The 15,013-nt window shown below is 35.5% G+C and overlaps 1 protein-coding gene and 1 long non-coding RNA gene across 18 annotated transcripts in view; one reads left to right on the top strand and one right to left on the bottom strand.

The window, feature by feature from the left end:
* The first annotated feature begins 2,810 nt into the window (after positions 1–2,810).
* ABA4 (abscisic acid (aba)-deficient 4) lies at positions 2,811–11,676 on the top strand. 17 transcript variants are annotated; one of them, XM_020665930.2, is made up of 7 exons: positions 2,841–3,156; positions 3,278–3,351; positions 3,875–4,088; positions 6,038–6,138; positions 10,175–10,303; positions 10,633–10,721; positions 11,294–11,676. In XM_020665930.2, exons 1-7 carry the CDS (start codon positions 3,153–3,155, stop codon positions 11,430–11,432), a joined length of 750 nt encoding a protein of 249 aa, XP_020521589.1. In that variant the 5' UTR covers positions 2,841–3,152; the 3' UTR covers positions 11,433–11,676. The 17 variants fall into 17 exon arrangements, with proteins under 17 accessions (XP_088711047.1, XP_020521589.1, XP_088711044.1 ...); XM_088854918.1 differs by having other exon boundaries at positions 10,928–11,498; XM_011624283.3 differs by having other exon boundaries at positions 2,963–3,156; positions 3,259–3,351.
* Positions 11,677–12,741: 1,065 nt separating this feature from the next.
* The window catches only part of LOC110007065 (uncharacterized), a 37,710-nt gene continuing 35,438 nt past the window's right edge, over positions 12,742–15,013 (bottom strand). The window contains exon 2 of the long non-coding RNA XR_002280584.2: positions 12,742–13,174. This is a non-coding gene — a long non-coding RNA (uncharacterized LOC110007065). The remainder of the gene's footprint in view (positions 13,175–15,013) is intronic.

The following is a 15,013-nucleotide window of genomic DNA, read 5'->3' as shown; positions in this document are numbered from 1 at the left end:
ATAAGGTCAAAATGAATCCGTTCCAAAAACGAATCTAGACTATTCATTTTGTGAATTTTAATATCATAGCCTTTATAAACTCAAAATCATTTTCTTTCTTTTTTAACATTGTTCATCTAATGATAATAAAGCCATCCAAAAAAAATTGGAAATGGAAAAATCCTTCTAAGGCCTAGATCTAAGCATCTCCCCAAAATGAACGGCCTATGTTAATTGGACTAAAAAAATACTTTCTAGATTGTGTTTTCCATTTTTTCTTTTTTTGTGATTGTTCATTATAATGAAAAAAGTATATATTTCAAAGTTTGGATCAAACAAATGGCCAAAAGATGGGTTTTTAAGGTTATTGCATCATATTTCTTTACATACTTTACAACGGTTGCATGAAATCATTGCCTATATATATATATATATATATATATATATATATATATATATATATATATATATATATATATATATATATATATATATATATATATATATATATATATATATATATATATATATATATATATATATATAGGGCACTGCCCACATATGGGTAGTGATTTCATGCAATAGTTGTATAGTAATATAATGCAACAACCTCCAAAAATCATGTTGGGGCAATTTTTTTGATCCAAATTTTAAAATATACATTAGTTTCATTCTAATGAACAATTACAAAAAAGAAAAATTTGAAATTGCAACCTAGAAAGTATTTTTTTAGCTTAGAACTAGGCCCCAAAATAATCTTTTTCTTTCCAAATTTTTTAGATAATTTTTTAATCATTAGATTAACAATATGAAAAAAGAAAAAAAATGATTTTAAATTCATAAAGGCCCAGATCTTGAAATTCATCAACTGGACGATCTAGATTTGTAATTGGAAGGAACTCATTTTGACTATATATATAGGGTGCAAATTAGTTTTTTTTAAAAAAATTGATTATTGAGATGAAATGAATATGTGTGCAGAATTTTAAGCCATACAAATACCACAAACATGGTTTTCTAGAAGTGTGGTAGCCTTATCTATGATACAACCGTTAGATGAAATCACTGCCAATTTAAAGGTTGTATGGGGAATGATTTCATGCAACGGCTGTATAGTAGTATTATACAACCATCTTCAAAAACCATTTTAGAGACATTTGTTTGACATAAATTTTTAAATGTACACTCTTTTCATTCTGAAGAACAATCACAAAAAGGAAAATTTTGAAAAAATACTCTAGAAAGTTTTCATTCTAGCCCAATTAATATGAGTCATCCATTTTATTGAGATGGTTAGATATAGGCCTCAGAAGGATTGTTATTCCCAAAAAATTTTTATAGCGTTATCATCACTAGATTAATAATGCTAAAAAATAAAAAAGTGATTTTTAATTATTTAAGACATAGATATTGAAATTCACCAAATGGATGGTCGAGATTCACTGTTGGATGGGTACTAATTTTGACCATATCTAGGGTGCAAATTGAATTTTTTTTTTTTTTTTTTTTTTCCGTAGGATTGATTATGAGGATGAAGAGAATGTGTGTACAAAATTTGAGGTTATACAAATGCCAAGAATATGGTTTTCTAGAGATGTGGAAGACATTACAAAACGCATATGGGCGAAAATGAATAGTATTTTCACCCATAGTCTCGGTAGCTTCCGATTTTTTTCGACGGCATGGATTAAAGACCGTCACGCATGTCCATGGTAGTCCATCACAGATATAGCATGTCCGTGATGGTTTTATTCACGCAAATTTGACGCAAAAAATATACAGTGACCACCACAGCCCCCGTAGGTCCGTGGCAGTATTTAGACAAAACCGTCACGGACATAGCATGTCTATGATGGGGGGTGAAACACTATAGTAATTCGCCTATAGGCGGTTTTAAGACTTTTCATATATATATATATATATATATATATATATATATATATATATATATATATATATATATATATATATATATATATATATATATATAATATTTGTTGAAATATATAGTATTTTAATAAATTTACCTATATATATGATGTGCATGTATATATTTAAAGAGTGTGGTTTTTATAAAGTTGCAACCTTAAACAATCCAATTAAGGCGCACCTCCAAATTTTATCATAACATGTAATTTTGGTGTAAAAAATTCTTAGGATTATCTTAAAATCTATTTTCATCTCTAACTATAAATTTTTAAACTCCAAAAAATGGTTAAGATTCAGTATATCTATAAGCATATAAAAAATCTTGAAAATAGACTGCCTAGATAATGTGTTGCAAGATGCACTATTTCTGTGAATCAACATCATTTTTTTTTTCATATCATACATCTCGATGTTGAGATGATCAATTTAGGATTTTTCAACATTAAACCAACCTTTTCAGATAGATTTTTGAGGTGCATCTTTAATTCTACATTTTAAGGTTGAACTTTATATATACTTTTTCCTTACATTTAGACATTTTTTTTTTTTGAGTTAAAACAATGCTAATAATCTCCATATACAAACATCATAAAGATCCCACAATCTAAAAGGTTTTTACGGAAATTTGTTTCATGCAACGGGACTATATTTCTACATTTGTGGTCCCCGAGTTATAAAGCATCCATCTTAAAGAGGGATGTAAATAAGTGGTCTATCTAAAAATAATTGAAACTAACCGTCCAAATGTTTGCTTATAAAATTATTATTTTTACTTTTTAAAATTTATTTATTTTTTCATATTCATGATCTCCATGTTAAAGATTACATGTCCATAAAAATTAGGTCCAAAAATCCCTCTCCAAAACAAATTTTTAAGAGGCCACTCATTTCTACATGGACTCATACAAATCCTCTTCTTTTCTGAAAGCCCTTGGTTCTCAAGCCTTGCTTTCACCCCTAGTGGATTGTGAATTCTAGCTGGAAAGGTCAAAGGTGTTATTGCATACTTACTCTTCCAAATTCATATATGGTCAGGACTTTCCAATCACATAGCAATTCCTTCAGAGTGGGCTACTCCAAACTCCAAACTTTAGATATATGGACAATAGGCCCCGAAAAGGAAAATAATTACTTTAATGGTGTACTTCTTCTTGTGAGCGACCAGTGCGGAACAACCCACATGGGCCCATCTGGGAAATTGTCCAAATGCTCACCTGCTTGTATAATGGAGTCAGCTGCTTTTGATGGGTGCGCCAAATTTTTATTAAATTCAATGACTTTTCACAGCACTATGATTTTGCCTTTTCCCTGGAACTTAGCAAACTGTATCTCTTCATGAGTTTTCTCCAGGTGGCTCGTATTTTTACAGGTAGCTCTCTCGTGCTCTTCTTGCTCAATAAAATGGCGCTCTTTTACTCATGCAAGGCTTCAAACTCTCTGCAGGTGCACCTTTTATTCATGTATATGTGTTGGATGTTTCATTCATTCGCTATTTGTTCTTCATTATCTGTCCACTGGTGGCCTTTTCATGATGTTTTGATGGAAAATATAAAAACCCAACTTGGTATTTGAGAACTGGTTTTCTCATTTCACTGATGATGACACTTGTGAATTGTCTGAGAAAAATCCCCATTCTCTAATAAATACAGTAGCTTGCCAAACCATTTTACACATGGTTTTTGGACTTGGTTGTTGTAGTGCCTCCAATGGGCAACTATCATAGTCATGGTTATGTTAGAGGGCTTACTAATCAGTGTGTCTTGTGTGCTATGTCATGCTTGCAGATCTTTGCAAATTATGAGGGTTATATTTGTAATCTTGGTTCTCCTTGTTTAACAAATTCTGAAACTTTGGATGCCTTCCTATTTCTGATGATTTGGGAAAATCAGTCATTGGATGCAAATTTGTGCACAAATGCTGAAATCAAACCTCTTTTTTATACTGTAACATATTCATTCTCTTGTAGGTCCATTGGTCATACCACCCTAGACAATTCAGCCACTTGTATAGTTTGAAAAGAAAGGATGTCTTGGCTTTCACAGAAATGGGAATTGAACACAGACATAGTCACATTCTGAGAAGGGAGCCGAGCTTTATTGGAGGAACCAAACTTATACTTATTCCGCGGAAAATGACATCCTTACCCTCTAATACCAAGGGATTACGTGTTTCTGCTTCGTGTAATACTTCTATATTTGCGGCTGTATTTTGCTTCTAAATGCATTATTTGTTGATTTATTTATGTTCTTTTTGTTTATTAGATTAGATGTGCTGATATCCAAAATGTATGTAGGTTTAGTGTGCCTGTTATGCAAACAAGGATATTGAATATTTGATCCATACACAATGTTTCATTCTGATTGTTCTAAGTCTGTTATTGAAAAAGCCAAGATGTGTGCTTTATAATTACGTTGATCCTACTGAGACAATATGGCTTTCTCAAATGTTAAATTTTGGCTTTCAATGTATGAATGTGCTTCCTCAATTGAATGTACTATTCAGATTTTTTTATTTTTGTAATTGTCCTCTATAATTCTTCACTACAAAGAAATCACAACAGTCTTTGAAACTTTGGTTTTCTCAGAGAATGCTACTCCTCGTTTATAATCTTTACGTTGTGATGTTATGTTGGAATGTATGTGCCATCCCTGGACAGAAAAATCAGTGTTTGTCCTTGTTAGAAAAGAAAACGTATTCTCTCAATGTGTGTGTGTATGTGCACATGCTCACTTTGGAGTTTAGATGGAGTTTCGATACATTTGTGTCTAGCTGAGTGTGATAATAAGTGTTCTTCAAAAAGAGGTAGCCTCGGGCATTTTTTTTTCTTATGTTTGAAGTTAGTTGTCACTAAAAATTTCTAGGCATGTTTACTGCCCCTAACAGCCCACAACAGTCTCTAGGGTCTTTTGCATCATGCATCATGATACTCTTGCTCAGAAGTTCTAAGAAGTGTAAAAGTGTAGAAAAGTCGTCTTTAATGACTTCAGAGTTTCATTATGGGCATCACTTTTAGTCCCCATGATGTTTTTCGTCTTTACTTCATTTTTATCTCCCAAAAAAAAAACCGTCAAGTTGCATTTTTTTTTCATGTTTCTTGGTTTGGTAATTGTCAAGTTGTTGATTTTTAATGCAAAAATTGGGAAAGCGACGATGTTAGTTTGCTAGCTCAAATGACACATTTCCTGATAATTTCCTTTTAGTCAAAACGAAATGTTTAAAATTTCTGTTATGTATGTTCTGACGTATATGGAGATTTGAACCATCTTCCAGCAAAAATCTGATTTATGTTTTTGTGATCCCTCATGCTTGAAAGTACAATTTTTCCAAAACAGATGGATGAATATAGGATGTGAATTGAAACAGAAAATCTTTACCGTTTCATTTAAACATGAGTTGTTTTAATGAAAATGGAAATACACTTGTCTGGTTGGATAAAGTTGTTCTAGTTTTAGTTAGCACTGATTTGGTGCTTTTCATTTGGCAGGCCTTTTGCCAATTTGAAATGCATCGGTGCATTTCTTTGCGCCAGCTCAGCTTAAACAAGTCCCTCATGTTGTAAAAAGGCCCAATTTCATTATCATGTGCTTCCATGACTCTGTATGTTCTTAGTGAAGTCAATTGCCTGATTCTTCTCTGCTTTGTCTATGTTTTATGATAGCGGTCTAATATTAGCATTAGAATAAAATGCAAGGTTCCAAAATTTGAAGTTCTGAATGTGGTCAAAATAAAATATCGATCAAAGTCAAAAGAGAAATGAGAAATGGAATAAAACCAAAATCTATGACTTCAGTCAAAGTTCACCTCTAAGATTGAAGAAAATGTGCCAATTTTTATAAATGCAAGACGCACACGCACAGAGTCAATGATTGCTGAAATTTAGACAAAAGTTAGCAGGCTTCAGCCTGAGTTTCAGAGGAACAACTCCTGCACTTTGTATAGACGTTAGCCCTCTAGGCTATTTTTGGTTTTCCCAGTCGAAATTGGGCCCAATCTGCCTGATTACTACATGCAAATAATACTTTTAAAGGCTGCCCAATGCATCTTGTCTGCATGGAGCATGTTGGGGAGGTCTTTTATTGCATATAGAAAGAGCATTCTCTCACGTTTTCTCATAACTGATCTCCTACAGGGTTCACAAGTTCACAGATTGCTAGTGGAGTCTTCACAATGGGAACGGCTGCTGTTCTTCCATTCTACACGCTCATGGTTCTAGCCCCTAAAGTGGAACTGGTGAGATGAAGATACCATAGTTAATTTCCCTTTCTTGCAGACTTTTCTTGTCTAACCTATAAGTTTTCTTGGTGAGGATAAAAGGAATCTTATCTAAATTATCTCAAATTTCTTGCAGACTTTTCTTGTCTAACCTCTAAGTTTTCTTGGTGAGGATAAAGGAATTTTATCTAAATTATCTCACAATTTGAGAAAAATAAATTTCAAAGAAACCATACGATAATAAAATGAAAAAACAAATCTTTGACACAGAAAAATTGGTATAAAGCCTAGGACAGTAAATATTACGTGAGGCTGGTGGTGCTGCTAAATGTAATGAACTACATAAGCATTTATATTTCAAGCAAAGTATATAGCGAGCTATTTAATCCAGTTGTAACTATAAAAGAAGAAGCTATTTTTTCCAATATTCAAAAGCCTCGTCCCAATTGGAGTTCACGGCATTAGGAGTGAGGGTGGGAGGGAGGGAAGGAGTTCTAAAGTGATGTCTATGACATACTTATTAACATGGAAATTTGCTGTATAGAGCGAGAGAGAGAGCTTTAAGATCATGTCTATGACATACTTATTAACATGGAAATTGCTATGTAGTTTAAAATGTGTAATGTGCATCATGAATAAAGAATTGGCAAAAACATATTGTAACATAAAGAACTACCAATAATAATTTATTGAAGTGAGAAACATAAAGAACTAAATATAGTTCACTAAGTCGACTTACTGACAAGGTTACTTTGATATCAATCATATTTGGCGCAACTGGCCTTGGGTTAGAAGATACTCTGGATGTGTGACACTTCCAGCCTCTGAAAGTTTATTTCTCAGGACTACGGATAGAGGGCAACACACTCAAAGTGACTTAGTGGGATATCTTGGCCACCGCTAGCCTTTGGAGACTGATGCATGTGCTAGAAAACTCCCCAAAGATTGTTAGTGGAGAGGGATGTCTTGATTATGGGATCTTTTTACATGCATATAGCTTTGTGAAAAAGGGGAAGATTGCATGTCAATGACTCTTTCCTTTGTAATGCTTTGTTTTATGCATCCATGTGTTATTATATTATTGAAGGAAGATCTAGATTTTATTGTTTTCTTTTTATTTATTTTTTGGAAAATTTAACTGCATTTCATCACCCAAAATTGATGTACAAATATGGCTTTTCAATGTACAACACAGGGCCTACAGACACTAGATCCCAAAATTATACCCCACTCATCAAACAATGTTACCGCTATATGTTTTGGTGACTCCATCACAAGCAAGCGGATTGGCTTTTCCTCATTAGACTCACACCTCACATGGTTGAAGGAAGCTTGCATATCCTTTATGAGTGTCCTTTTCTTCAAATACATGGAGGCACCAAGGACATGTCCTTACCCATCGCCCAGCTGATGACTTTGTTTACTTCCCCCTCCCCCTTATTATGATTCAGTACCATCTTGTATAAATGTTTCTAAGCCCCCTCAAAATGCCTCTGATGCCGGCAGGCCTTGAATTCCCATTTGAACTTCCATTGAAGTTCAATACCCATCCCTCAGATGGCAAGTTCCATTTAGTAGATATACCATACTCAAAGTCAGCCACTGAAAAACCCCCAAAACCCCTTTGTAGATCTGGCCCACAAGATCATTGTAGCCTTGACTCATTCTTGCAGCTTGTTTGCCTTGTTTCCCTTGTCATTGAATTTTCCTGTCATTCCTCTCTGGCGATATCAGCGAAGGTATAGCCAACAGGGTTAATTTCCTAATTAATTAGGACATTCTTAGGCAGTGGTGGGGTGAATCATTGTACAAACAAATTCTTGATAAATGCATGATAGACCCATAATACCAAACAAAGGTTAGCACAAACATCCATACTTGCATAGGTGCCATATAATGTAAGAATTTGTGATTTTAAAATCCCCTTTGTACATTGTACAGTTCTTTGGGATTCACATTCCTGTCATAGCTAACACCTTGTTCGAAACTACCACCCATTAGAAACCTTGGGTATTTGGCGCTCCTAGGATCATCCAATCCCCATGAGCTATGGATTTCCTCAGTGGTTCTGGTGATGATTCGATGCACTGACCTCAGCCAGAACTCCATATCAGCTTATCTACTACTTCCAGGTTGAAAAAAGGTCTGTTTCAAGTCCTGTAGCATCTTTCTTTAATGCTCACATGACATCCCGAGTCCAATGCGTCTTGTAGAAAGTATCATTCACTGTTTCAGTAACTGTGATATTTGGATTAGTAGCCAAAGCTTAGGGTATTGTTCACGCTGAGGTTGATTTCCAATTTACTAAACCAAAACCTTGTGTGTGTCTACCATTTCCCACATGCATTTTTCCACAAATATTTACCTGCAGCTGTTTATACCATTCCATTTCTCAGAGAATCTACCTTTGCTAGAATACTCCGCAGCCACCCAACTTCTCCAGTGCCATGCTTGCCACCTGCTGTCATCACTGGTCAGACAGCTTTCTGGACCTTCACCACCACTTTCAATAGCACAGCCTTCTTCATGTCCTTGATTTTGCGGATGCTCAGCCTCCCTTTACACTTCGGCTTACATGCCATGTCCTAAATCACTCAATGAAATTTGCGTTTAATCACTTAATCACCCCGAAAGAAGGTCTGGCGTTGTCATTTTAGTTGTGTTTGTGATATACAAGGAAATGGAATAGAGGAACATATAGCTGACGGCTCTGTCAATGTTATCCTGCCTCCCAATGACAAAAGTCTAGGTTTCCGAGCTGCTGTCTTTCTGCTATATCTTTACATGAACCCTTATAAAGCTCTTTTGGTTTGCATAGGCACAACTGCGGACATGGTATTTGTTGGCAGCTTGTCAACGCCACTTCCTACACATACTGTCAAACCCTGGAGTTCTTGAGACAGAGACCCTATCAGTTTAGTTGTGGACATGCTAACTCTTAAGCCACCTCAAAAGCATCTCAAAAACATCTATAGGCTGTTCATTTGTTCCTTGCTTGCATCACAGGATACTAACATATCATTTGCATATTGCATATTGGAAACCGATAGGCCTTTCAGCAAGGCCTTCAATCCTGATTCGGTTGAACCGCATAGACCCCATCTAGCATATGACTGGAGCTATTCAGCACAATTAAGAACAAGAAAGTGGGGAGAGAGGGTCTTGTTGGAAAATCCTTAGGTAGTGCATTGATAAGCACTTAAAAAATGTAAAAGTGGGCAAACAACTTGAATTACAGTTCATTTCTCCATCAGTCTCATTTTGTCATCAGGAACTGCCCAGCCCCAGAATGGAAAGCTTTTCTGAAATCTAATTTGCATGTTTCTATGGGATTTGTTCTATAGCTTGTATGCACTCGTGCTCCCAAGGCTCTGTGAAGTATCTGCTTATCCTTGACAAATGCAGCGTGTGGTTGAGAGTTGAGAGATTACGGGAGGCAATACTTCTCCCAGCCTACCAGCAATGACTTTTGCTAGTATCTTATAGACATTCCTCAGTAAATTAGGGGCTCTTAGATATTTTATCTAGCACCAATAGAAAGAAAATATCTGGAATTACTGTAGTAACTTTTTTTTCGCAGGTAATTCTTTTTTTTTCCTGCATTATGCCTTTGATAGATTCCTACAAATACATGCCTGTCATCCTATATTAACAATTTTGAATATTGACTAATGTAGTGTTTTACTAGAAAAGCATATATTCTTTTATCAATTTTGTAAGTTTGCAATACCAGTAATCTACTCAATATGCTTCCAATTCATGAAGGCCTAGTGTGTTGCTTTGTGTATTTGTGTGGGTTACATAGATAAGTGTGTAATTTCACTATCTTTACATTTCTTTATTTTTTCTACTTGTCTTGGGTAATGATTTCATATATTTCATTTATGTTCCTTTCTGTCCATAGCTATCCCTTAACATTTTTAATATATTGTTAATTCAGAGGAAAGCTTATGAATCAAAGTTCCATTTTTATTCTCAATCTGCTCTAAGCTTCAGTGCACTCATGATAATATTGATTATGATCATATATTTTCTGTATTACTATAAAATACAGACCAGGAGATCCATGGAAAGCAATATACCCTACATTGTGCTTGGAGCTTTGTATGCTTATCTTCTCTATCTCTCTTGGACACCTGACACCCTACGGCTAATGTTTACTAGTAAATACTGGCTCCCTGAGGTGTGTATTTAATAGTTCCACATTGCCTATTAGTGTTGACATACTGCACGTCTCCACACTCTCTTTTGTTTGGCTCTCTATGTTATGAGGACAAAGTACACATAAAAGGACCACCTCAATTCCTGATGATATACAGGGAGATCCACTTCCCTGGGGCTGGATAGGACATTCATCCAGCTATATATAACCTCCACCGTGTATTATCAGAACAGTGGATTGTCCTCTGAATTACCATATAACATCCTTGATTGCATTCTGAAATACACTTCCCATGTTGTGTCCGCTCCATCTTTCTTAATTAGTGATACTATATGAGGCTCTTTGTGCAGTTGCCTGGTATAGCACAAATGTTCTCGAATGAGATGACTCTGGCTTCTGCATGGCTCCACTTATTGACTGTTGATCTTTTTGCAGCAAGGTATGCTATAAAGAAGTTTTTAGTTGTTCCATATATCTACTTCTGTAGCATGGCAAAGGATAATAATAGGTCGTCCTTTTGTAGTTTGCTTTAGTGCTAATAATATATTATTTCTTGAATCTGATGTCATTGCATGTGAAATGTGACTTGACTCAAATTATGAAGTCTTTCATCCTCTCTAAGAGTTTCATAATGAATCTTCTTAGGTACCTTTTGCCTCCTTTCCTCCAAATTTAGGATGCAGCAAAGGAATCCAATCATACAAAACAGTCATTTTTGTGAATATACCCTCCCTACGTTAGGATTCATGATTACTTTAGATGCTCGACCTCTAAAAGACCACAGTTCCTTAGTATTGACTTGGTATTCCATTCCTGTAGACCATGAGTGGTTGAATACCATGCAATATCTGGTCTTTCTTTTCCATGTAGAATGTCATTATTCTACATCTATGTAAAGAAAAATACATGTAATTTGATATAGTTATTTTGTTAATCTCTCTCTCTCTCTCTCTCTTTTTGGAAGATATGGGGCAGCTGCATATTAAGTGTCTTCTATGATTTCGTGTTCAGGCAGGTGTACCATGATGGACTTAAGAACCGGGTTGAGACCCGGCACTCAGTCTCTCTATGTCTACTTTTCTGTCCAATTGGGATCATATCCCATGCACTAACAAAGATACTCTCAAAGAGCACTGATGATATGAAATGACATGTAGGCATTTCTCTTGTGAAGGACACATTAATATGGAAAATTGATGGATTTTGTGCCTTCTTATTCATGGTTTTTGGGTTAAAAGAATGAGCACCCATCGGCACAAGGCCAACTACATGAAGCCCTGACTGGTGTAGAAGGCAATGTGCTCATTTTGGGGCTACGTCAATGTTCAATTTCATAAAACCAGAATGTATTTTCTTTCCAGATATTGTTTTCACAGAAGTGCGTGTATTGAAAATGAAGTGGCATAGAAATGTACACATGGTTCACAAACAGTAAATAACATGTCATCTCGACTGTTAGTTGTCAACAGCTGATGGTTCAAGATGAACATGTATAAGCCAATTGAGCATAAGAATTGGTAAAGTCAACCATCCGTCGTCCACAATGGTCGGTTGATGTGATTTGAATTCACTATTTACATGCTGCAATGTATCATGGAATATTTTCCTATGGAAATTCAAGAACGGGGGTAACACTCAACATACTGGTAAAATTTGCTAACCCCTTAAAATGAGCTCTCTGTGTCTCACTCGCTCTAGACATATTCGCACAAGGCTATTTCTGAGCTGTATAATAGAATTTAGCCGAGATTGTAAAACAATTAAATTTGGCAATTAAAGTTAGTAAAGACGGACAAAAATCATTGTTTGGCAAATAACTTGGGGGTGTGTAGTTGAGTGAGAGAGCATCAAACTGTTTTAAGCTACTCAGAGGACTTCCGAACGGAATTCTCCTTTTCCTGAATCCGAGTTCTAAGGCTATGCTTCTGGTCTTGGCCAACAGGAAGAAAAGACATACTAGACATTGCCTCAAATCCCAAATAAAGGTGAATGCTTTCACTCTAACAAGGCTTGATCTCAGCCCAAATTGATTGGAATCCTGATAGAACTTGCTGAATTCCTATTTAAAATTTTCTTTTTCAATAATATGTAACACACATAATGCAAATGAAAGCTACTTTTGAGACCAAAGCAAGTGTTCTTCATGCAATTTTTGTCCGATAAAGAGAGAAGCTTGGTCGATTTGATCGCTCATAATGGCAAAATTGGCAAGATTATGTAAGAACTAGACCAAAGCTTTTCCTAAATTTGCCAAGAATATCTCTAATTTGGCAAATGCTGTATAGGCTCATACAAGCCCCAACCCCAAAATATTTGTTTTTTTTTTTTTCTTTTTACTTTTTTGGGTAAATCCAAAATGGTTTCTTCACCAAAAGAAAGAAAATCACAAACACAAACTGACAAAACTAAAAGTGGGTTGAATGTGCGAGCACAAAAATTTGTTTTCCACCATAATGGTCTAGAGTTTAACCTTGAAGGACTCCATTTCCACTATTAATGGTGTACAATTTACAGTATGTGGCAAAACTCGCTAAAAACTGATGAGCTACAAGCTGTGCAGATAGAAAGAACTCACAATGTGCGGAAGCCTCTGGAAGTCAATAGCAATATTACAGTACTAATTTGATACAAATACATATGACCAGAAAAGATTTACTCTCAAGCAGGAAAACTCATAGATAATACTGGTAATTACATGTACGTCAATATTACTTATTCTGTCATCTCTTGTGCCAAACTCTGTAAACTTGAGCTTTAAAAATCTTAATAAGTGCATGTGTCTCGTTCAGAGTCGAGTCCCAAGACATTCGCAAGCACATCTAAAGCTTTGGCATCTCCCATTCAATAACCTTTGAAGTCTTGGCTTTCCAATCACCTCTCCTGTCAACATCCCTGAGCCCAAAAGGTTTGGACTTCCAAAATTACTAACCTTGTACTCCTTGCTCTGGGTGGCTATGATTTCCAACGCCAGCACAGGGAGTCGCAATGAATCTATATTTCCTTGCCAGGAAAACTGCAAGAATTCTGACAATTTTTCTATAATAAAGTGTTTGTGTACGAGTATGTTTGTTGTGCATGCATGTGTGTGTGAGAGAGAGAGAGACTTTCTACAATGCAGCCCGCTCCATTGCCATGCATGCTACTTGTGCTCAAGTGGGAAGGAGGGAGAATTTCTAAAATGCAGCCTGCTCCATTGCCAGGCATGCTACTTGTGCGCAAGTGGGAAGAAGTGTGTATCAGGACGATGGTATTTATATAATTCAAGATTCTACTAATATCAACAATCAATCATTTTTCTAGGTAAACTTTCTCAACAAAAAAATAATCAAACATTTTTCTAGGTAAACTTTCTCAACAAAAAAACAATCAATCATTTTTCTACCGATTAAGGTTTCTAACACTTTAAGAGTAATGGTTTAAAGAGACTACTCATGTTTGTAATTATTCTAAGAATGGTACTCTGAAAAAGAGAGAGAGAGAGAGAGAGAGAGAGAGAGAGAGAGGAGAGAGAGAAATTAATCCAAAACCAAGGCACGTGTACTTCATATAATTGAGAAAAAAGCACAAAAAAATTTGGGTATTCAAACTATTCTGCATTGAGGTTACCATACCCGATATGGTTAAGTAAAAAGCATACTCGAATAGCCTCAGTATACAATCAATTCAATATTAAGGCCACCGCAATTGGTTAAAAAATGAGTTAACACACTTGATTCACTAGTTCAAAATCGATCCAAAATTAAAAGAAACCAACAAGTTCGATAAAGCTACAAAGCAGATATATATTTGAAGTAACCCTCATGGTGGCAAACAAACACCTCAAGACCTAGAAATGTAAGAAGAAATTATGACAATTATTAAGTGAAAGAAGCACTTAAAGAAATAATATTCATTCCAAACACCAAATACTTTCTGAGATTGATAAGTTGATTGCACAAGTGGATGACGATAAAGCTATTAACATTGTCCAAAACCTTGCAAAAATGTTCGATTTCTATACTTTCTTTAATAGAACATTGCCAACTCCCAACACACTAAGGCCCAATTGAGGTGGAGAAAGTAGATATCATATTTGACTATGCCATATCACAAACTAAGCCAAAACAAGTTTTTCTTGTTCCAATCCCAATCAGGTTTTGTAGCCTCCTTCAAATCAACAGGGTCCAAAAACGGACGAGCAAACATGATGCCATGGCGTTCTACATAGAAATACTTCGCAAAGGTTTTGAGCAATATTACATGGACATTGATGAGTATTGGTGACTCCAAGGATCTAAGGTGTTCATTACTTCGGTAGAACCACGTATGTAAGATTATTATTTAAAGATAAAAAAAAAAAAATTTCTCTATAGTATAATTTTCCTTTCCATACCACATAAGAATCGGATGCTGAGGTGGTTAGAGTAAAGGGCAGCATGCCCAAAATGGCTTGAGATAGAACCTTGTTATGAGCCCCACCATAGTCTTCGATTGTTTTTTATAGAGCCAGGTTTCCTCAAGTGTGGACATGCAAACACTAACCAAAAGGTGAAGTATTCTGATGAAACTGGTTTTGTGATCCCCATTGACCAAAACTTGTTAGCCCAAGTTCAAATCCTACCTCAAGCAATACTTTCAAATAACTAAAATGACTTTTCAAAATTGATTTCTAAAATAACGTTTTGGTGATTTGTACAGGTTGACGGGCCTCAGCCGAGTCAACCTGAGTCTGGCCCAAATTTATATGGAAAC

The sequence above is a fragment of the Amborella trichopoda genome, chromosome 13 (assembly GCF_054954075.1).
Source record: "Amborella trichopoda isolate Santa Cruz 75 chromosome 13, AtrichopodaSantaCruz75HAP2 v2.0, whole genome shotgun sequence".
Classification (NCBI taxonomy): domain Eukaryota; kingdom Viridiplantae; phylum Streptophyta; class Magnoliopsida; order Amborellales; family Amborellaceae; genus Amborella; species Amborella trichopoda.
This window is presented reverse-complemented; position numbering and strand designations above follow the sequence as displayed.